Source organism: Notamacropus eugenii, chromosome 2, assembly GCF_028372415.1.
Source record: "Notamacropus eugenii isolate mMacEug1 chromosome 2, mMacEug1.pri_v2, whole genome shotgun sequence".
In the NCBI taxonomy this organism is placed as follows: domain Eukaryota; kingdom Metazoa; phylum Chordata; class Mammalia; order Diprotodontia; family Macropodidae; genus Notamacropus; species Notamacropus eugenii.
In genome coordinates, this window is record NC_092873.1 from 241,598,172 (window position 1) to 241,622,484 (window position 24,313).

General features: G+C 37.6%; 1 protein-coding gene across 1 annotated transcript in view; it reads right to left on the bottom strand.

Moving 5' to 3' along the window:
• Window positions 1-576: 576 nt before the first annotated feature.
• The window catches only part of PPIL4 (peptidylprolyl isomerase like 4), a 37,202-nt gene continuing 13,465 nt past the window's right edge, over window positions 577-24,313 (bottom strand). Inside the window, exons 8-13 of the mRNA XM_072643678.1 lie at window positions 22,899-23,023; window positions 18,627-18,693; window positions 15,825-15,936; window positions 14,997-15,090; window positions 10,730-10,862; window positions 577-1,028 (exon numbers count right to left, since the gene is read on the bottom strand). Coding sequence (XP_072499779.1) covers window positions 783-1,028; window positions 10,730-10,862; window positions 14,997-15,090; window positions 15,825-15,936; window positions 18,627-18,693; window positions 22,899-23,023 — 777 coding nt within the window. The 3' untranslated portion in view covers window positions 577-782. The remainder of the gene's footprint in view (window positions 1,029-10,729; window positions 10,863-14,996; window positions 15,091-15,824; window positions 15,937-18,626; window positions 18,694-22,898; window positions 23,024-24,313) is intronic.

The following is a 24,313-nucleotide window of genomic DNA, read 5'->3' on the forward strand; positions in this document are numbered from 1 at the left end:
TGCCTCATCTCCAAACCTTTATCCAGGCTGTTACCACCCCCAAGCCCACAATGCACTCTCTCTTCACTTTGTCCTTAGCATCCTTAGTTTGCCTCAAGATCACTTTGCTACCTCCTATATTAGGTCCTTCCTGATTTCTCCAAATACCACTCCATCGCACCAAAACTACCTCATATTTTGTATATATTTGTACGTGTACATGTCCATTCGCACAAGACTGCAAGTTCTTTCAGGGCAGGGATTGTTTATTTCACTTTTGTCTTTGTATCGCCACTATGTGTGTGGCACAGAGGATAGAGCTCTGGGCTTAAGAGTCAGACAACTTGGGTTCCAATCAGACCAGAGACATTTAGTAGCTATGTGACTCTGGGCAAGTCATTTAACCTCTGTTTGCCACAGTTTCTCTATCTACAAAAATGGGAATAATAAAAGCAATGATTTCCCAGGATTTTTGGGAGAATCAAATAATATAATTGTATAGTACTCGGCACGATGCCTGGTATGCATGCATTATGTAAATGTCAGCTATCATTGCTATTAATACCATTAACGACTAAATTAGTTAACATACCAACGAAAATTTTAGAAATCTTTTATTGAGTCTTTCACTATCCTGTATACTTTTTATTAATGGGAAACGTCCAGATACTTCCAGTGAAAGATTTAGGCAAATAAAAGGTAAGAACAGTCTCTGACTTCTCTGATTCAGGGCTGTACAAATCCTTAATTAGCATAAGTCACACTAGAGAAAACTTAAAAGCCATTTTCTGATGTATCTTCTTTCATCTGTACTTAGGTCTTTCTTTGTCTCTGACTTTCTTTGGGCTTCTGCTTCTGTCTCTCTTTTTCTCCCTTTCTCTTTCACGGGGTTCTGTTCGGTGTTTAGATTTCCTGTTGCTATGGTAGCCATCTTTGTTCTGAGACGGACTGCGGCTGTGGCTTGGAGGTCTCTCACTTTTTTCACTCTTTCGCTTCTCTTTACAATACTCTTCTTCATGTCTCCTATGATGCCTCTCCCAGTTGGAATCCTAAAAAAGAAAATTGAGAAATTTACAGGAGTGATAATAGTTCACTTGGTGGGCACTAGCCATAGCACCCAATATTCAAATGGAGAGATGATCTCCTTCTTTGGAAAATTCCCTCCATTGATGCATATTTATTCTATCAGTTCCTGCTCCTCCTATGTGACCCCAGTTCCTCCCATCAATGTGCCAAGGAGAGTCCATTCAATACACTAAAGGCTCACTTTCTCCTGAAGTCACAAAAACACCAGTCTAGCATCTTCTCCTGCCATCATGCATCTCCCTGATGACATCTTTTCCCCTTGTTCTTCATAGTTCAACACTGATTATAAGTGCAGCCTGTTCACACCCACCATCTGCCTCTGTTGTCTTCTGGGTGATGTTCACTTTGATTTCTTCAGTGACTGTAGTGTTCCATGTCTCACAGAAATACAACACTGCCATAGGATAGTGGCATTTTTTAAATGGGCTTTGTTAATAGGAACTTGACAAGAACTAGCACAGAATGACTCAGATGTAGATATTAACACTGTTAAACAGGCTCTTCTATCAATACCAATAATAACTGTAATAATCACAACTAATATTTTTATAACATTAGTATTAGTGTTTACATGTGTTATTTCACTTGATCCTCACAATAACCCTGGATGGTAGATGCTACTAATATATACAGATGTGGAAACCAAGACACAAAGAGATTAAGCGATCTGCCCCTAGTCATGTAGCTAGTAAGGTCTAAGGTCAGAATCCAACTCAGATTTTTGGATATACCTCAGCCAAGAGAAAAATTAGACAAATTTGAGTCCTCATTTCCAAACAATTTCAAGAAAGAAATCAGTGCCTAAAACTAAGAACTAGACTGCTAAACTTAAAGTAGTACAAGCTTCTGCAGCAAAAGCACAATCTTTTCTAGGTATTTGTTAAAGAGAGATTCCTCCCTCTATTTGATTCTCCTGAGACATATCTGTCAGGGCAAACAATTTATCTTTCCTAGAACATCCTGAGAAAAGCTTCACGTCACAGAATAAAATGGAGGGTGGGACAAGTGAAAAAGAACCTTCCTCTCTTCTGTTCTTTCCCAACTCCCAACCCCTAATTAAATTTTAATACCTGAGCAAAGTGGCTAAGAATTGAAAAGCTTATGGTTCTCTCTTTTTCCTCTAACAGAGTTGCTGAAATGCTACCTCCAGTCAAGAATGCCTTCTCCTTGATCCATTCTGATCATGAGAATCTCATGATTACTGCTTCCATGAGGATATCTGTCCTTGAAGTATATAAGTAGAAGTACATGTGAGAGCTTAAAATCAAGAATTCTGTGGTGATCTAAGGCTTCTAGACAGTGTTGAATAGTTTCACAAGAAAGCTGAAATGTTCCCCAACATCCTGCTTCTGTGCTTTATACAACACTCTGAAAGGACTTGGCAATGATCACAAAAATTGACAGGGATATAGCAATGTAAGCTTTAAAATACAGGCAACATGGTATAGTGGAGAGAGGGATATAGCCTAACAGCCAGGAAAATCTGGCTGGAAGAGTCTGCTTCTGACACACACTAGCTGCGTGTCCCTAGGAAAGCTGCCTCACTTCTCAGTGTGATGTAATGAAAGGACAATCTGAAGTAAGAGATTTTAAGTTTGAATCTCAGCTCCCAATTTACTACCTGTGGTGAACTCCTGAAGGAAGATCCTTTTCCTTCTTTAAATTTACAATTTTTTTCCTCCGCAAAAACAAATTTTAGCATTCTACAGAATTCCTAGAAATAATACACAATGCTCACATAAATAAATATTCTTCTGCTCTGATTTGGCAAACACCCAAAAATGCATAGCAGTCAAAGACAAAGAAAATTTTCTATTTTACCTAGAATATATAGTGTGAAAATACCAATTCTTTGTACAAAGAATCATGATTTTTTTTAAAACCTGTTTTTTAAAAAATTTTAATACATTTAAAAATGTATCCTCAACTTGAGAAACATCAGCAAATATTCAAATATACAAATAAGAATAAACAGCCATAAGTTAAACCATAAACTACATTAGGCTCTTGTAAAAAGTATCTATTTAGTTTTATTGATGCCTTTTGTTTTTTAGATGACAGTCATTTCTAGATATTCTCTCACAGACCCCTCCCCTCAAAATACTGACCCAAAGCCAAACCCGAACAGTCCGTTCCACCCCAGCCACCCCCCACTTAGCTGCTGAGCTGACCGTGTGTGTTGCAGCACCTTTTCTCTGCACCCATGGCTGCTCGTTGGGATTTAGTCTTTTAATGTTGTTTTCTTTTATGTTATTGTAGTCACTGAATACATCTTAGACTGAGATCTTTGTACAGTCTTTTTCTTTGAAATGAAAATTTTATCACAGATATTTGGAACAAATATTTATTCTCACTCATAATATCTCCAGCTATATTGGTTTGTTGAGAGAAATAAGAAGGCTTCTGAGGTTGGGGGAACATATAGATATGCTGCTAAAGAGTCTTACAAAGCTTCCTATCTTCCCAAGCATTCCGAATACAGGTATTTAGTGTTCGTTGAATTAGTATAGAGCCTTGGGGAGCAGTGAAGCAGAATGGGTCATAGGCAGGGTGAGTACAGAATGTTGGGGAGCTTTTGCTGAATGCTGACAAACACTACTAGTCTGTTAGGCAGACTTGGTCAGAAGGAGCCCAAGGCTGTCAGTAAGGAGATCAGTTTGGAGGATGTTGTAACATAGATGTCATTCAATGATTTCAGTGGTGGCAGAGAAAACTGGACTGATTCGAGCAACACTTTAATACATCATCTTAATAAAAAGTGTGACAGCTTAGATGAGAATTAAAGGAAAAGGCATTTCTTAAACACTTGCTCTGTGCCACCGTCTGCTAAACAGTAGGACACAAACAGAAACATGAAGCTAGTCCTTGGCCTTGAAAAGTTATCTATGGAAAGGGGACACAACAGAAAGGGGACTGGAGGCCAGGAAGGGACCTTCTGATTTGCAAAGCTGTTAGACTAGTGGACAGAGCCACAGGGGAGCTGACTGACACAACTCTCCTAGCAGCAATGGTAGTACTGGTAGTACTGATTAGGGTTCCCGAACTGGAAAGTGGGAAGAGGCAAAAGAACATGCACAAGCAGCAAAGCTGCATCGGAGAAAATGGCCCCAGAGTAAAGGGAAGCCAGCTGGTGTCAGCCTACATCTGGGGAGCCTCAAGAAGTCTTCACCAATGAGGCAGCAGAGCCGCAGCCTACTCTGAAAGAGTCAAGGAATTCAGGTAGCAAGTGCTGGGGTGACTACTGAGAAGATGGCCAGGGAGTGAGAAGTCAAAGGAAAGGTCTTATGGTGACACAGAAAAGAGCCTCTCTGCCACTCACTCACTCTCTCTATGACCTTACTTAACCTCTCAGTCTCAGTTATTTCATGTGCAAGATGGGGGACATAAGACTGGCACTGCCTACCTTGCAGGGTTCTAGTGAGGAAAGGATTTTATAGACCTTAAATTAAAAGCACTAGGTAAAGATGAGTTATTACTTCTGTCTTCAGAAGTTGAACTTCTCAGAGACAGCCAACTGACTCTATAATACCACTGTGAATGATGAGGAAAGGAAATCAGGATTAATTAAACAAACAAGTCCTTATGACTGACTGCACTGAAAAAAACTGTAGACGCTATTACTACAATGTAAATGGAAAGAATAACCAAAAAAAAGCTAGTCCAAGAGAGGTCTCTCTGGAAACAGGAGGGAGAGAGAGAAACCAGGAAACAGAGGTGACAAATATAAAAGAGATCAACATGTTTGACATTATAGATATTATAGAAGTTGAAAAATAAAACACTCCAAAACCCAAATTTCAATTCAGTTCAACAAATATTTGAATGTCTACTGTGAGCCTAACACTTTTTTCCCCATTGTTGAGACAGATTCCCCCAACAAAGGCAAAAAAATATTCTTTGGTTATTTAAAGGTTTTTCTCCATCTCTCCCTAGGTAGAAATATAAAAATTGCCACCTTAGATATGCCTCTTTTATTTCCCTGTGATAGAAGGTATATTGGCTAAATTGGAAGTAATGATGCTACGCCTTATGGATTTTGTTAAGATAATGTATGATCACAACAGGGAAAGAATTTAGAAGATGAAGGCAAATAACAGATTAAGAAAAATACTAACAGCAAATATGATACATAAAAGCACAGTATTAAAAATATATAAGGAACCATTAATAATTTACAAGGGTGTAACTCAGAATGCCATGGACAGGTAGAGTTAAAGAATATTATCAACAGAGAATTTTCTTTTTCTTCTCCTAATGCTATTACTGAATTGATAGGAATTGCTGGGGATAATTTTTAGCAAATCTTAAGTTTTAACCAGCTCAGCCATTCGCAAGGCCTCATATGAGGTCTTCACACTCCTGGAAGCTGTCTGGAATAATTAAGTGTCCCTTTTTCTCCTAGTTTTCCTGAAACTAGCTGTCACTTTTCTTTTCAAAAACTTGTAAAAATGTTCTATTGAAAGCATAATTCCAAACCAATACAACTAATTCAACTTAAGTAATCTTTAATTAATTTCAATACATAAAGTAGCATAACAATTTCTCAGTCACTCCCTCATTAGTCCTCTCTCTTAAGTATTTATCTCCCCACAAAAAATTCATAATACAGATAGTCCAGCAAAATAAATTCATTAGTTACCCAGACATATAATAATAATGTAAAAAAAACAACACATGTACAAAAGGACTATCAAAATACGAGGTGGCAAAAGTAAACTGGCCCATCCAAGGCACTCTACGAACTTTAAACAAAAATAAAGTTTGGCACACAGTCAGCAACCAGGGGTGAGAAACCAAATTTACACATACAATGAGAAGCTATTCAACAGCTACTCTACCTCAGGATTCTACAGAGATACAAATGGAGGCCCAGACAAAAAAGAAAAGAGAAGCCCTACAAATGCGAGCAATACACAAAAACCACAACAGGGAATTATAACTCATTACTGCATCATCACCCTATCCTGCCATGTGACCCTACCACCTAAGACTCATTTCCTGTAACATAGGTGAAAATAATTTCAATATCTTAACCACCTTCAGCATGTAGGCATGGGGTGGAAAAATTAAATTTAAATGAGTTTTTGAATTGGACGTCAAGGTTCAGAAAACAAATAAAAAGTTCTGAAAATATGAGTCAAAACATTCTTACAAAACCATTCTCATCAATTAAAATAAAAAAATTGGAAAGTATGAATTAAATGTGGTTATCAGTCAATAAACATTCAATGCTTAGAGTCAGGAGATGAAGGATCTTATTCAAGGAAGAGCAAGGAGGCCATTGTCACTACATTGCAGAGTGGGGAGAGGGGGAGGAAGGCACAAAAAGTTTGGTATTGGGAGGAGGGAGCTGGCTGTGAAAGCTTTGAATGCCAGAGGATTTCTTATCTGATCATGGAGGTGGTTTGGAGCCACTGGAGTTTACTGACTAGAGGGTGGTGACATGGTCAGATGGGTGCTTTAGGAAAATCAATGACAACTCAGTGAAGGATGGACTGGAGTGGGGAAAGACTTGTGGCAATTAGATCAACCAGAAGGCTATTATAACACTGCAGGCATGAAGTAATGGGAGCTGTGCTAGGGTGGAGGCACTGCCAGAGGAGAAAAAGTGGAGTATACAAGATGTTAAGAAAGTAAAGTCAAAGCCTTGGTAACAGACTGGATATATAGGAGTGGGGTAGGGTGACAGACAGTGAGGAGATGAGGATGACACCTGGGTGACTGGGAAGAAGATGGTACCCTTCACAGTAATAGGGAAGTTTGCAAGGGGAAGGTTTGGGGAGAAAGATATTGAGTTCAGTTCTGGATGTCTACAGGACACCTAGTTCAAGATGTCCTAGTGGAGAGGTGAAATCAATTGGAGGTCAATAGAGAGGTTATGGCTAGACAAGTAGATCTGAGAACCATCAGCATAGAGATGATAACTGAATCCATGAAAACTGACGAGATCACCAAGTGAAATAATATAGAGGGAAAAGAGAAGAGGGCGCAGGACAGAGCTTTGGGGACACCCACAGTGAATGGGTGTGATGTGCATGAAGATCCAGCAAAGGAGACGGAGGAGCAATCAGAAAGGGAGGAGGAGAACCAAGAGAAAGCAGTATCATAAAAACTCAGAGATGGGAGCATCAAGGAGAAAATGATGAACAGCATCCAAGGTTGCAGAGAGGTCAAGTAGGATGAAGATGAAGATCTTCAGATTTGGTCATTAAGAAATCTTTAGTAACTTTTGAGACAGCAGGTTGAATGATGAAGTTGGAAGCCAGACTGCAGAGAGTTTAGAGAGAGAAAGAACAGAAAAGAAAGGCAGTGATTGGAGACAACTTTCTCAACGAGTTTAGCCACAAAATGGAGAAGACATATAATACGACAGCTACTGGGGATAGATGGATCAAGTGAGGGTTTTTTGATGATAAGGAAGACAGGGCATATTTCTAAGTAATAGAGAAGCCAAGGAGAATAAATGAAAGAATAAAAGATAAGTGAGAGAGTGGGGATGATAGAGAAGGCAATCTGCTGGAGGAGACAGGATAGGATCACTTGTGCATGAAAGGAGTTAGTGTCACCTCATCATGTGAGATAGGAACGAAAATGGAAATTACTTGGGTTTTCAAAATTCCCCTTAATGATTAGATAATTGTCCTAGACAATCTAGGTTTTTTAATTTTACTTAATACACAAACATAGGCTCACTAAATTTTTTAATCCTAATACTGAATTTTGTCAAAAGGTAAAGAAGAAAAACAGAAAACTACTAGAAACTTTTAACCACGTTGCCATTTATGAAGGGAAAAACATCCCAAGAGATTAAGTACTTACCACTCTTATTTCTGGTCGGGGATATAATTATTTAAGCTAATACAAATAACAGAACTGGTTAACATTTTCTTCCCATCCCAACAAACAGCAATTAGAAATGCCATGGAGAGGTTATAAGGGACGAAACAACAATGTCAAAGAAATTCACAACAGGAAAAGAATTTGCAGGCTATAAATAACCTGCTAGTCTAAGTGTCTTCAGCCTTTATGTCCACCCCTGGATAAGTAAGTACTTAGGCCTCTGTTTATTACAAATTTACACTTATTAGAATTTTGTCCTTGTTGGCCTCATTCACAGTTTGGTTCTAGGATGCTCCCCACCCACATATATCAAACACTGGAAGACAACATTACTTGTCCTAAAGCACAGCTCTAATGATGCCATCCCCTTCTCTAGAAGCTTCCACGAATCTCTATAAAATGATGTACAAACATGATAGAATGGCACCTACTTCTTCATCTCATCTCCTGCCACTCCCTGACACACATTTTCTATTTCAGACCAAGTGGATGATTCCTTGTTCCTTGAACACACTTGGCTGGGTCTTTCCCACATTAGCAGAGTGGTAACAATAGCAATAGATTTGGTTTTAGAGAACTTGGTTTCCCATCCTGGCTCTGCTAATACAGAGCTCTATGACCTTGGGCAAGTCACACCTCCAATTCTTATTTGCAAAGTAATAGAGTCAGAGAAGCTCTCAAAGATCCCCCCACCTCTAAATCCTAGGCTCCTAAATTCATTCTCTTTCCCATATCTAAAAGGTTCTCCCTCCATTTCTGCTTTTCAAAATTACATCAATCCTTCAAATACCATCTCTTTCATGAAATTCATCAAATTCCTAAAGTGTTTTTATACCACTCTTATTTACTTACTACACAAAACTTTGTAATTATTCATATACATTTTCTTGTTACACTGTAACTTCCTTGAGGGTGGAGACTGCCACTTAGTCACCTCTATATTCACGAGCCTAATACAGTCAGAGCTTAATATAATCTCTGTGCATATCAGGTACCAAAACATCTTTCTTAAATACTGTTTTTGCATAAAAACTAACTTTATTTAAACTATAACACTTTGAAATACAGTGTTTTGAAGTATGATAAAAAAATGATCAGATTTCCATTTCTAATATGTACCACATTTTTTTTCCAATATGGATTGTTATGCCATGTTACAGAGAGCCCCTTCTATCAAGGCTAAATGAAAACAAGTAAGAAAAATAAAGGGTGACATGCCTTTCATTTATAAACTGTTTTCTTTCATGAATCCTTTTGCTGTGAGGGCAAGGAAAAGGGGTTCTGAGGATGGGAAAAATAGGGTGTCAGTGCATGTGTCCGTCTTTCATTGGTGAAGAAGACCACGCCACCAGAGAAATAATGACATGACTTGCACTTGACTTTGTTTTGAGTAGGGGGGGCTGTGCAAGGTCACCAGCCTCACTTCTCCTCCAGAGCCATCTGAGTCCTGTGACCAGACATTCATCAGGATGACTGGAGATGACCCAGGATGAGGCAATTGGGGTTAAGTGACTTGCCCAAGGTCACACAGCTAGTGAGTGTCAAATGTCTGAGGTGAGATTTGAACTCAGGTCCTTCTGCCTCCTGCTCTATCCACTGTACCACCTAACTGCCCAGGTTGTCAGTATGTTAGTGATAAGAGATTAGTCCTGTGATATCTTTGGTATAGAGAACTCCAAGAGAGGACTGTCCTTTAATCAGTGCAGATCCTTGCCTTTCCAGCAACATAAAGCCTTAGAGAACTGCCTAGAGCATAAGAGATTAACTGGTGTGCCCAAGGTTACAAAGTCCAACTGTCAGAAGCAGAGCTTTGTGACTTTGAGGCTGCTCTCTACCCCACATGAGTGTTCTATTTGTTTCAAATATGGGACAGAGCTAAATATAATTTTCTGGGCCCATCTTTCTCTAGATATTTGAACGCTGAACTTTATATGTGGGAAAGAATAAAAAATCATAAATGAGAATTTTTTCAGTGTATCGTAATTGTTTTTGACAAGGGAAAATGTCAGTCTACAGCTCAAGTCACTCTGGTTTCTGTTGAAGACTACTAAGGGGTCCTCTGAACTTGTCTTTTTGAGTTGCCAGATTTTCCATAAACACTGGACCCAGAGTGTGCAGGAGGCCCTGAATGTGTCAAAGACAAAGCCCCCACACTCCACCCTGTCCTGAGCTGACATAATGTGTTGTTTGCATTCCTGTGTGTCCTTGGGAGTCGAGACAGGCCCCAGACAGTCTATACTAGGCTTGGGCAGCTGGGACCCTTGTAAATAAGCAGACTATCTTATCTTCAAGGTCTAGCAATTTTCAAGGGGAAAGAATGTGGCTTTTGTTGTGGCCTTGCTCCTCCCCTTTGGGAGGGGTTTTGTCCTTTTCCCACCTTACTGCACCTTTCCTCCTCCCATGTCACATCCCTTTAGGTAGAGATTTCTGGTATCTCCTCCTCCTTTTGTCCTGCTGTCATAAAAATGCAAACTATTTCTATATGGACTGTGAACTCTTTGGGATCAAGGAGCACTTCATTTCTCTTGTAATAAAACTGGTTTCCACATAAGTTTGTGAAGTTGTGACTGCCTGTTGACACTTCCTAGATGAAATACCAGGTAAAAAACATTCATTTATAACTTCTGACACAGTACCCCACAGATTAACCACCCAAACATACCAACTGTTCTGTGCTGCGAGCCTGTGATATATAATGATATTCAGAATGGTATTCTTCCTAACAATCAATGAAAACAGCAGTGACATGAGTAAGTCATTATTGTGAGATTAAGTATTTCACTCTCTGTCAGCTAAATACAAAGGCGAATTGAATTAGAAGTACCTTAGAATTTTTTGCTGTTGTATAATCCTCTTCAGAGCAGTGATGAGTTTTCTTCTTATGTTTTTTACTAGAGTGGGAATGACTTGATTTAGAGTCATCCATTTCTTCATCTAACACAAGATCATATTTTGTACTAAAGTACATAGTTAAGGGTAATTTTGAGAGCTGATCATGTTTTAAAACACAAGGCTTTAAGGACCAAATGAGGTTACCAAAGCAACTAAGTTCTAAAGGTAATAATTCAAAAAAATGTCTACAGAACAGCAAACTTACTTTGTAAAACAAACTCAGTATTTCCTATCATTACATAGTGAGTGGGCATGAGGTCATTATACTCCTTAGTGAATCCTCGAACAAGGGAGTCAGCATTTCCCGTTAAGAGTTTTAGAATAATGCTAAATGCACAAAACTGTGGAAGATGCTATTCTGAGTGTGTCCTCCAACATTCCAAGTTACCACTGCAAAAGGCCACAATCCTAGGTGTCTCCAAATAAATCCAGACACCTTGAAATTGCTGGTTCCTCTGCAGCAAGCCCTTCTTCTGGAATGTCTCAACACCACTTAAGAGCAAATATAACAGAGCTACCTATTTCCCTTTCCAACCTTTCCCTTGGGAACCGGTCAGGACTCTGCCATAGAACATCCCAGGCTTGTGCTGATCTGATGATTCCTCTCAGAAATGGCATGGTTTAAAAGCTGCCCTTTCCTCATATTTTTTAATTCCACAAGCCTTGTTCTCCTCCCTCCAAACTCTGACATGTGCAGAGCCTCACCTCCTCCCCAGGCCTGACAAACTAGAGACCTTTGGCTCTCTAATTACTACCCTAAGGGTCCTCTCCAGGACTGCTCAAAAAGATCTAAAGCAATTAAATTACACAACAAATTTATTTCTCCCCATCCCCTAATCTGTTGGTATAATTAGGTATTTATCTTGAATTCTAATGATACACATTTGCATGGGCAAATAATATAAATTTCAGGTGTCTACATACACAATCACACATAAAAATGCTTTCCCCAATCCTTCAATCTATAATCTTAGATTATAAATTTCTCAAGAAGAAATGTCATGAGTCAAACTTATTTTCTGTCTTCCCACTGGAATCAAAAGATGTTTTTTAAAAAGTAGGGTTATCCTCCATGCTATCCTGAAAAAGTTGGATCTGTGTTCGGACATGCCCTTGCTACCTTTAACAAATTCTCTCTGAATTTATCCAAACCTTTCTTTAATCTTTCTATTAATTAAAAAAAAAAACTTCTAGCACAAACATAAAAACAAACATCAGGAGTAGAATTTGTTCGGGAAACTATGTCTCTATATGTATGTATGCATATATCTATAGCTAGAGAGAAATGTGTCCAAACTTAATTGCAGAGGGGAGAGTGGGGTATGTGTGAAAGAAAACAAAGTAAAAAAGTGCACAGCAGAGAACAAAAGAAAACTTACAAGGGAGCAAAGGAAAGATGGACAATTATCAGCACAATATGCATTATTTATCATACTACAAGCTTTCTTGAAATAAAAATTTGTTACATATTTTGAATCCTTTCTCATGTTCTGCTATGCACATGACATGCTTATTTAAGTTTATGATATGTTTTTGTTTCTTTTCTCTATTCTGTATTTGTGTTCTGGCCTTTGAATCTAAAATAAAATTTAAAAATATAAAAACACAAACAAACCCCCCCCCAAAAAAACTTCTATTCCCTCTCATGGAACAAATGCCTTAAATGCATTATTTATACACCAGAGAATATGTAATCTCTTCAGACTGCACTTTCATCAGTGTAGATCACAATCCATGCATGTGTTGCCTCTGCTTCTCCTGCTCATGCTCTCCAGCAGACCCTCCACAAAAGCCCTACCCAACATTCTGAAGGCCTATCTCTCCCTAGATCTTTTTACTTTTCATGGTTATCAGCAAAGCACTCAGGCTGTCAGTCTGACAATCCCACCTTTTCCAATCATACACATCCATGATTATACAGGTTACAATGGAATACGCTGTAAGACTATTTGTGTCTACCAAGCATCTCTCCATGGACTTTCAGGTCACCTGAACCTATGTGTTGAAGAGACTGGCCTTTCCACCAAAGAGTAGCTTGCTACCATTATGTATTGCTACATAAATTTCCTAAGTTCAATTCAGCCTACTCTCTTCCTTCTACTTGATTTTTGGGGCCATCTCACTGTCCATTCACAGTGCTTATCCCAGATATATGAACACAAAAGATTGGCCTTCAACACTCATGTCAGTCTGAACAACATGCATTTGTTTCCTTATTTCTTTTGATAAATCCTGAACCTCAGTAAAAAGGCCTTGAAAGCTTGCTATAATCAACATAATATCATCTGCAAGCAAGAACAAACATCAGAGGACCTAAATGCCTTTAGGAAATCACTGTTCTGTTTGGATTCAGCAAAGGACAGCTTCCATGACTTTCTGGCAAATGTCTTCCTATTTGATGCCTCATCTGACATTAACGATCAAAGGGACACTGAACAAAATTCCCTCTATGACTGCATTTATCAAAGAATTTTGTGTGGTCTTAACATATTAAAGAGAGAATGACTGGAGGAGAGCCAGCAAGGCTTCATCTACACTTCCAAGTTTTTTTGGTAATCAACAAAGGATAAACACAGTTGTATGGTTGTAAAAATGTGGCTTGTTGAAGAGAACTGAAGAATACTCTCAACATTGTATATAACATTTTCATGACAGTATGAAAATGAAAAAGTAGGTACATGGTTTAAAAGCTACTGATGTTCTCAACAAGCTATACAAATTAGTTAGGACTTTTTATTTGCCCTAACCTAAATTTACCTCTTTCAAACTCACAGTATTTCCATTAACTTTCATATTCAAAAATCTGGAAGAGATTTCCAAGTTCACTCTACATCAGGAATTCCTAACCTTTCATCCATGGACAGATTTCTGAGCTTGGATGAAAAAACCCAACTATATCTTAATTTCAATATAATTGGCTTCTTTTTTAATCCTCTATATTTCATTTTAATGAATTTAAAAACAGTATTCTCAGAAGGGCTCCACAAGCTTCAAGAGACTGCCACAGGAGCCTGTGACACAACAAAAGTGCCCTGGTCTAGATGATTTTGAGATCCTGATATCCCTATCAATCCCAATCAGTAGTATTTTCCACACTAAAAAAGACTATTTTTAGTCAATCTTAATATAACAGCATTTCCATCCTGATTATTCTAGTTACCCTTTTTTTCTACAATCAATCAACAAGCACTTACTAAGCTCTAACCAGTTGCCAGGCACTATGGCACCTCTTATACTGCTTTACAGACAAAAAGAATTCAATGTTTTTCACAAAAAGTCTATCAGATAAAAATCTTCCTTCAAAAAATGTTGGGTAGAAAAAAGGTTTAGATGATGTAGGGGAAAATGATCCTGTTTTGCCAACAGGAAGCTGGAAAGAAAAAGAGGAGCATTCATTTGAGAATGCAAAAACCCACACTGTGCAGCGTGTGAAATGACAGATTGATAATGAGTCTATCAAGACATAAGTAAACCAAACATGACATAATACGAATAGCATCGTTTAACTGCTTCCTGCTTGGCTCAACTCAAAACTTGGAAGAATCTCAATTTTTTTATTTTTTAAAATTTCTTTTAATTTTATTATGGTGATTGACTTGCTCAATAAATACTTGCTAGTTATTCCAATAATAATGGTGATGACGATGATTACCAACTGAGGACAATGTGTTCAGGGGACGAGAAAACTGAGAAATGGAGTTCACGTACATGAAGAACTCTTACCCAGAAGATGATGAACAGATAATCACTATTTCCAGTAAAGACTAGAATAGAAAGAAATGTGTTTAAACTATAAGGTTAGCCAGAAGAAAGAATTTAGTAACTATGAAAGTTGTTAGCGTACTCAACATCTGAAAGATAGTCTTCTCTAAGGGCCACCTCAGTTGGGTTCCCATCTATCTAGGGCTAAGTATGGTTCTGACGAGGGATAATGGAATGAACTCATTTTAACTTTTAACTTAAATGAACTTTTAACCTTTTCCTAGCACACTACTGGTAATTGTGACTTAGTCCAACAAACCAAAGTATTAAAAAAACTTTCAAAGAAAGAATAATTTTGAACATAATTATAATTTCGCAAACAGCCTTGTGATGAAAAAAGTCTTCTATGGCCTTTGCAATTTTCCAAAACACCTAGAATTCTGCAGCTTGAGGGGGTGCTCAATAAGTATTAAACAACCAGCTATAACAAAGGATACTCCTGTTTGGGTTTTACTTTATCTTTGAGAGCAAATTTAGATTTTTCCTGGTCCTTTTCATACTCCTTGAAATCATTCTTGGTATATTTTCCACCTGTTTATCAAGAAAAAAAAAAAAGAGATGGTTGAGTTAGTTCAGAAAAACAGAATTCAATAAAAAGAATGAATTGCTAATGCTCCACAAAAGAACCTTCAGAAGTTTAATTACACTACATGCTTCTTTTATTAATTTCATTAGTTCAACATAGAAACTTAAAGCTAGAAGGATTTTAAAAATAAGCTAGTTCAACTCACTCATCTTCCACATGAAAAAACAAGCCTAAGGAAGTTAAGTGGTTTGTTCAACATGGTGGCAGAGCCAGGACTAGAACCCAGATTCTCCAGCTCCTGCTGATGGTTCTTTGGACTGGAAAAGGTCACATTAATTCATCTCTCTATTAGAAATCTAACTGAAATCAAGTAGCATGCCTAATATGGGCAGATGCTGCCACCTAATGACTGAAAAGAATATTGCAACACAAAATACAAAAGGGGGATCCACTATAGATGTGTGTGCTCCTTAAAAAGAGTTGGCATAGTTTGGCACAGTGACTTTAGATATGTCTTCTTAGTAATTTATGAATAAGTGGATCCATGAATAAAGAGACTGCAAAACACACACTGCATACTATTGTTCTCCAATAGGAAAAGACCTCATTAGGTTCTAGATAATATGCATGAGAATGAAAAAGTTAGGTGACTCTTTTCCATATTAAAAGTCCAAATTCTAAGAACTCATATATATTTGCATTTAAAAAGGAAAGAAACAAAGGAATAGAAACAACCTACCTTTCCCTCTCCATTTAACTTTTGCAACAGACTGGCTAAAATCTACATGTATTCTTCTGTCATCTATAAGCACATTATCCATTTTGAAAAAGGCTTTTTCACAGTCTTCTTCCTAAAGCAATGTTATTTTTAAAAGTTAACTCTTTAGTATATTTCTACAGCTCAGTAAATTTGATAAAAGCAAAAGTTAACAAACCCATCAGTAACTACTGATGCACATAAACTATAAAAATATGAATGATTTACAAAAAAGAATGTCCATCTACTTCAGAAGAGTATAACTGCTTGAATATTCTAAGCCCCTATCAAACCCCTCCAGTTGGAGAGGCAGGATAGTGCAGAGGGCTAGGGGCCAGGGGACCAGGATTCCACTCCTATCTCCACTATTAATTAGCTAGCCCGAGCAAGTGAAGCGCTCTGAGAGCTCCAGATTCCTCACTGTGAAATAAGGATTATATCTGCATCATCTACCTCACAGGTTATTATGAAGAAGGCATTTTGCAAACTCTCAAATGCTATATGAGTTATCATCATTCACAGATAATTAGCATCCAAATTTGCTTACTATTCCCTCGTCCTAAAAGGAAGAAAAAGTTATAGATCCTTAAAATGCATATTACTGACATTAAAGAAGAGGAACATGGGATTTCTCCATGTGACCTACAGATGAAACCTGTTGTCTCTCCCATTAGAATGTGAGCTCCTTGAGAGTCAGAACTAGCTCACTTTTCTACTGCATGCCCAGTCCTCAGCACAATGCTTTGCACACAGTAAGCACTAAACATTTTATTCATTCATTCAATCAAGTAAGCAAATACCATTGCAAAATTTCACTCTCATTCTTCCAATAACTTAGCCAACATTCTCCTGGGTCCATTTCTGTGGGATAAGGTAACTGTCTACTCCTAGAATTATTTTGTGGCAGTCACAACTAATTATGAAAGAGATGGCTTTGATGTAAATATATCTGTGTACACAGAAAATTTAAAACAGTATCTAGAACAATGGCGGTAACACTATGATCTGGTCAGATGCTATCTAGGCTATTGTGGTCAGAAATGGGTGACATTTTAGGGTGGCTGGAGAGGGTCAAGATCAATCAGGAAGTTTCAAGAACATAACAGCTAAAATAATAAAAACAGCTAATGTTTATACAGCGCTTTAAAGTTTACAAAGTGCTTTACATATCTATTTTCTCATTTGATCCTCAAAACCATGAAGTAGTATCAGATATAACTATCTCCATTTTGCAGATGAGAAAGCTGAGGTGGCACTGAGGTTCAGTGTCTCGTCCAAGGTTACACGGCTAGTACGTGTCTTAGGCAGCATTCAAACTCAGGTCTCCCTGGCCCCAAAGCCAGCATCCACTGTGCTGTCCAGTTGTATAAAAAATCAACTGAAGGAACTGGAGATGTTTAGTATGGAGGAGAGAAGGCATTTGAGGGCAAAAAAGATGCTAGTTATCGAATATTTAAAAGGCTGCAAGGGAAAGAGAAATCAGATTGTTCTTCTAGCTCCTAGAGGGAAGAACTAGGAACAATGGATTATTTAAATTGCTAAGAGGCTCAAAAAACTAGAACAATGTACTCAAATTACCAGAAGGCAGATTTTGCCCAGGAAAAACTTCCTAACAATAAGATCTACCCAATCAATGTCCATTAGTTGGGGAGCAGGTATACAAACTGTGGTACCTGAATGTAATGTAATATTAATGTGCTGCAATAAATGACGAACATGATAGAAAAGGTTTATAGGATCTGAAATAGTAGACAGAGCCAAGAAAATAACACACGATGACTACAACAATGGAAATGGAAAGAACCACAAAACAATCAAAAGTAAATGTTGCAAAGTTACAAAGAACAAGCGTGGTCCCCAAGAAGGAGCTATGAGAAGACCTCTCCACTCCCACAGCTTCACAGGGCTAGAAGGTCAATGGCTTCTGTTCATGCAAATGTTTTCAGAATTCTTTTTTTGATGAGTTTTTCTGATTTATCTCTTTTTATCTTCAAAAAATATTATTTGTTATAGAGGATGGCTCTCTAGGAAAAAAGAGGGAGAAAGATAGTGGGAAAATTTTGGTGGTGTAAAAAAACATGAAAAAATAAAAATTTATTTTAAAAAAATCTATCTAAAAGTGTAGTGGGCCATTTTGGGAAATTCTGGGCTACCAGAATACCAATTCTGGGTATCCAAGGAAAGACTGTAAGACCACTTGTCAAAAATAATACCGAGAGGATTCCTGCTCAGGCAGGGATTGTACTAAAGGACCCCTAGAAGGACAACTGTCCACATTTTAACTTCAGAGTCACAGAATATTAGGAATGGAACTGACCTTCAAAGATTATCTGGTCCAATTCTCTTATCTTAAAGAGCAAAAGGAGGACCAGAAAGAGAAATCTGACTATTTTTTGACCGAGGATTAAGAACCAGGTCACCTAAATCTGGGCCCAATTCTATTACAATACACTGCCCCCTCCCTGCAAAAATGAATTAAAATGTACTAAAATCATGATTAAATAAAGCTGCTGGATTATGAAGTATATTATTCAAAACATTTTAGGCTCTCAATGCAAACTAGTCTGAAACCAGAAATTAAAATATAGGTCAAAAACAAATAATAAATGAAACATCCTAACCTTTTAAAAAGAGTCATTTTTTTCTTAATTACCTAAATAAGAAATTACTTGTAAGAGATTAAATGAAGCCCACACTAATACAATATCAAAACCTAAAATCCCATATCATAACAAAAGAGAACAAAACAGGTATGAATCTGAATGTTTCTGCAACATGGCATACCTTTTCAAATTCAATAAAGGCATAACAAAGAGATTCTCCCGTTTTCCAGTCACGAATAACTTCACAGCTAAAAAAATAAAGAGAAAGGGATTAAAATGAAAACTTAACATGGTGGGGGGAGGTGTCAGGAACCCAATCTCTCAGAAAAAAAAAGCAAAATATTATAAGTGAGCACTAATGTGGAGGGTTCCTGGAGCTTGAACTATTCCTATTTTGGCTAAATAATGTTTCTTTGGAAATTTAACAAGTTTACAAATGGAAAGACTTGACCTAGAACAGCCCAAATGCCCAACGCCATTAGGTCATATGTATTCAATAAAGGGAAGGGTGGTTTAAAAGTGTTCTCTTTTTCTTCCCCCTCACCAGTAAGGGTCAACTTAACTTTGCTAACTCCATGCTTAAATTATTAAATTTTTTACTATTAGTTTTTTGTCTAAACACCGAAGTTTATTTTTAAATGACCATAAGCCAAGACTGTGTATAAATACAGGTGTTTTTAACCACAGCACTACACACAAAGTATCTTACTACGGATAATATTTTCTGTATGACTAACAATAACAATATCTAGAAAACCTTTATATGGTGCTTTGAAGTATGTGAAGCCCATTATATTAGTTATTTTTAATATGTATAATTCAAAACAGTACATACACACTTGGCCTTGGAATGCAATGTTATTGTTTGGTTTTTTCCTATTAAACATTCTCTTTCTCTGAGCACAAGTCAACTGGCTGATAGCCAAAAGGCTGCCATGTAAAATAACATAAAAATTAATATTTTTCTTTGGATAGTTTATAAAATGGGAAAAAGAGAGCTGACTACATTTTGTTTCTGATAGCTGAGATAAACTGCGCACTTTTTTTATTCTTGTTTTTCTTATAAAATCCACTTCTAAAACCTTCATGTTCTAAAACAGAGGTATGTCATGGTGGTGATCAGTTAATATTTCCTTTGACGAATAAGAAGTTATAAGTAATGATCCTCCATAGAATACAAAGAAGAAGAAAAATTTCTGCCCCAAGATCTAAATTCTAAATGGAGAATACTTCAAAGGAAAGAAATTAAAGGGCTGTGAATTCACAATGACACACTGCATTCAACCTTAACATAAGAATACACAACAGAGAGGGCTCAAGCTAAATATTTAATTCAGGAAAAAGCTTAACACCAACTCCAACCTCGCCAAATAAATGTAAACTTGGCAGAAGTGAATAATGAAGTATGAATAAGGTCTAACTAAGAGAAACAAAAAATCTAATCAGAACACTGAAAGGCAGGTGCTAACAAAATTAGGAAGAAAATAAGGATAAAGATAAGTTATGATTTTCCAACACTGAATAAATGATTATAGAATTGTAGGATTCTCATCCATGCTGAAGCCAACTAATATGAAAATAGGAAAAGTGAGTTCAAAATTAAACTATGGAGGAAAATAGGCTTGAAACTGCCTTGTATGCAGAACATAGACATTGGAATGTTAGAGCAACAACTGATTTTGCCATCATTATCAGAGAAAAAATTAATCCACACAAATGAATTTTTCATACAAAGTTTACTCTCTTTAAAATACCAAAAAAATTTTAAATTTCACTATTTTTCAAAGGGAATTTTAAAATGAATCACACACTTCCCTGGTTTCTTAATACAAGAAGTTTTTTAAAAAAGAAAACTGCACCGGCATTCAATGCACTTGATTTAATTACTTGAACAACTGTCAAATGTCTACTACATGGAAGATGGTGTAGGCCCATTTCCTCCTCCTTTCTACCTTTTAAAATCTGTACCTTCCCTTTAAGGTTAAGATTCAGTGCCACTGACTTTCTAAACCTCCCAGGTATAAAACTGTTCTAAAATTCCTCCAATATTCCTCAAGCACTGGTCTACATCCATCCTCTTTCCCATCACTATCTATATCAAATTATATTTACCTGTTGACAAGTCTCAACCCCCTCTATAAAGGGTAAGGTTCTAGGGCTCTGTTTCACATCCCCAGCAGCAGTAGCCGAGAGTGTTGCCCATAGAGAGCCCATCATAAATATCTGTTTAACTGAATATGATTAAACACGATCCAACTGTCACCACAGTGCCAACTAGTAGTACTCCAGGAGTTGTTCTGTATCTTTCTATGTGGCCAACTGTCAGCTGCAACATGAAGCTCTTCCATATGGTCCTCCTCACCTGGCCCTGACCACCTTCATAATTTGCTGCTTCTAATATTCTGTGGTTTGAGAAGCAGAAAACCAAGGTGGTGAGAAGAGATGAGCATCAGCAGGCTCCCAAGGGAGGACACCTCAAGTGCAGACCATGCCCACCAAGGAAGGACAAAAGTACAGGCAGAAGGACGTCACAGCAGTGCGTGAGCAGGCCGAGAGGCCTCTGATCATTGCCCAGCTAACACTCTAGTCCAGATGGTGAAGGTTTCCAGTCTGATGTCCAGGTAGGTGGAACTACTATATTCATATAGCTTTAAGACTGGACAGGCAAGGATGAGGTGAGTGTGGACCAAAAACTGTCTCGGTTTCTTCTCTTTCTGTGACTTCTTCATTCAACAAGTGGTTACACATGTGCAGCACTGCAGCAGTTACTTTCTCTGTTTTTGTCCATTCTTATGCTTCTCACACTCTACCTAGAATTACTGCTTAAATAATGTGTAATTGAGAGTTTAACAGTAAGGAAGCTCTATTTTTACCACTGTTTAAACAGAAAATTATGGATTTCAGACAGCTTGGTTTGCAGGTGGTCAAGATGATATCTAAGAGTTCTCTTAGAGAGGAACCTTGGTCTGGGAGGAACATGATGGACTTGGGCAAAAGGCCTAAATCCGAGTCCCAGACTTCTGGCTGTGTGGGAGAATCACTGGACCTCTCGGAGCCTCAGTTTCCTTATTTGCCAAGTGGAGTTAGTCCTTGTACTGTGCAGGCAAAGTTCCATATCAACTATACAGAGCTTCTTAAACTGTGGGTCACGACTCCACATAGCAAGAGTAAAAGGTTTCTGAATGCACCATGACCAAAAATTAATTAAAAATCAAATGCATAATGAATCTGAGGTGTTTCTGGAAACACATGCCCTCAAGCCACGCAATGCCAACAAATGCTGCTGAAACAACTGGAAAAGGGGTCTCGAGTGGGAAAAGTTTAAGAAACCCTGCCTATGCAATGCTATCTCGATATGAGTTGCTATTTCTCATTCTATTCATCAGCATGTCCAGTAATTCACTGCACGTGGTCCATTTCTTCCTGGTAACGCCCACATTCTCTTGAGTTTCTTCTCCCCCCCCCAACATTCCCTCTTTCCTCCTTTTCCCCACTGCTACTTTGGTACCTCTGGCCCTACTGTTAAATCGAGAGCTTCTCTGAGAGCAGGGAAAGAAGAAAGAATCAGCACAGCTTCCTCTACTGGGCTTTTTGCCTCTTCTTTTCTCCTCTTCTCCCATCATTCTACCTCTCCTACACTTAAGGCACAAAGTGGTACTCTGAGGTCCAACTCTGTGGTCCAACAAAACCAGTGAGTTAGAACTGAAGTGGCCATCCCACCCTCATACGAAACCTCCAAAACAAACCCAAACAAATGGAAAGGAAATCCTAAAAGTATATTTGCAAATTATTTTCTTCTCTGACATGTTCCCCATTTTTATAGCCTCTTTTGCTTTAAAATGGAAATTTTTGAAGGAAGTGAAAAATGTGAGGAAATCTAAATTCAAATTAGCTTAACTACTCATTGTTCTTTAACTCTGAGAATGTTATTGGTTTTTAATAAGTAAAGATAAATGTCTTAAAGACTGGTAAGTGTGGTATCATGGGAAGAGCGCTAGTCTTGGATGCAAGGACCTAGGTTCTTATCTTTTACTTCCTATGGGACCTTGGAAAAGTCATTTAATTTCTTTGAGCATCAGTTTCCTCATTTGTAAAATGAAGACAATATTTGCACTAAACACCTCTTATGGGTGTCAGGAAATGCAAATGAGAAAGTATACACAAGACACATTGTAGTAAAAGGAAATCTACATAAATGTAAGCTACTATTAACATTAGAGAAGATGCTGGTAGATCAAGAACTATGGAAACCACTGACTCAATACATTAGAGATGAAATTCTAGGAATAAAATCTATCTTCCAAATGCTATGAATAGTTACCAATGAAAGCTAAACTAATAATCAGTTTATATATTGATATATAAATACAAAAATTATGCATAAATGTATCCTCTTTAGGAAAGCACCCTATTTATTTCTTTCCTTTTCTCCCCTCAAATCAGTAAGAAATACCTTTTGATGGGCCCAAATCTTGAGAAAATTATTTCTAGATCTTCATCTGTGGTTACTGGATTCAATTTGCACACGAATAGGACATTTTCTGGAGGTTTGATATCTGCATCAGGTAAATCTCCCACCTGAATTAAAAGTAAAAAGAAAAATGTCATTGTCTTCAGTAGGAATATTTTTAAAATTCTAATTAGTCTCACACAAAATTTGCTAATGAATCTGAACCTGTATTTATGAACTGAAGGTACAAGGAAATTAATCATTAATATTTTAACATGCAGAATAATACAAAATGTTCCTGGTGATGAGAAGAACAAAAAAGAGATAAAGCACCCTGGAATAGTCCTTGCTCCCCACTTTTACCACCACCCTGCTTAGTCACTTGCCCCCAGGAGTTCCACAAAACCAACAGTGTGAGACTTCCAATCCTTACAGTTTGAGATGAGGATAACAGTCATTGTGGGGAAAATTACATCTTCCTAAAGCCTGCAAGCAGACCAAGAGAAAAGCATGCACCAATAAGTAGTCTACGATAAATGTTGTTCAGACAGAAAGAGAAATGGAACAAGACACCATTACCCTACTTACTGCACTGTCAAGAGTGATCAATAACAAAGACACTGAAAATGTGTATCTTTAAAATGAAGAAGAAAAGAGCACCTCTTACTGAAGCTACTTATCACCTACAAGGTATGCATTTAAAATAATGGATTCCTTTCCGAATGAATAAAAAAAGCAATTCAATAAAAAATATCCACCCTAAAATAACACTGCCAGTTAATTCACAAAAACAATAGCAAGCAATGAAAGTTGGCAGTAAATGTAATTCAGAGAAAAGGAAACAGATGGCATATAAATATAGATAACATTATTATGAAATGAGAGGCAGCACAACATTATAGATTAAAAATGGGAAAAAAAAAGACTAATGTGGGCACTTAATCGCTTAACAAAAGTCACTTAAATAGTCTCGTGGCCTCAGCTATTATTGACTGCATACACAAAGAGAATACCTGTTAGCATCCTTAGTTTTCTCCCCATATTCATTTAGCTGTGTTAGTTTTGCTTTATGAATTAACAGTGTCATGAACTTACTCTGTAATTAATGTTAAATTCCTCAACTACTCTTTATAATCAGAGGATTTAGAACTAGTTGGGATTCTAGAGGTCAACAAGACCAGGACCTTCATCTTCCAAATGAGGAGGCTGAGCTTCAAAGGCTAGGTGACTTTCCTAGTCACTCATGAAAGAAGCAATAAAGCTAAAGATTCAAATTCAGATCTTTTGACTCCAGCTCCAGTATCTTCCCCACTATACCATATTGCCTTTTACAAGTTCAACAATTCATTTTTCATGAGATGAAATCTAGAGTGCACCCAAGTAGTCATTTAACTTTTGCCTGAACACCTTTGGCAGGT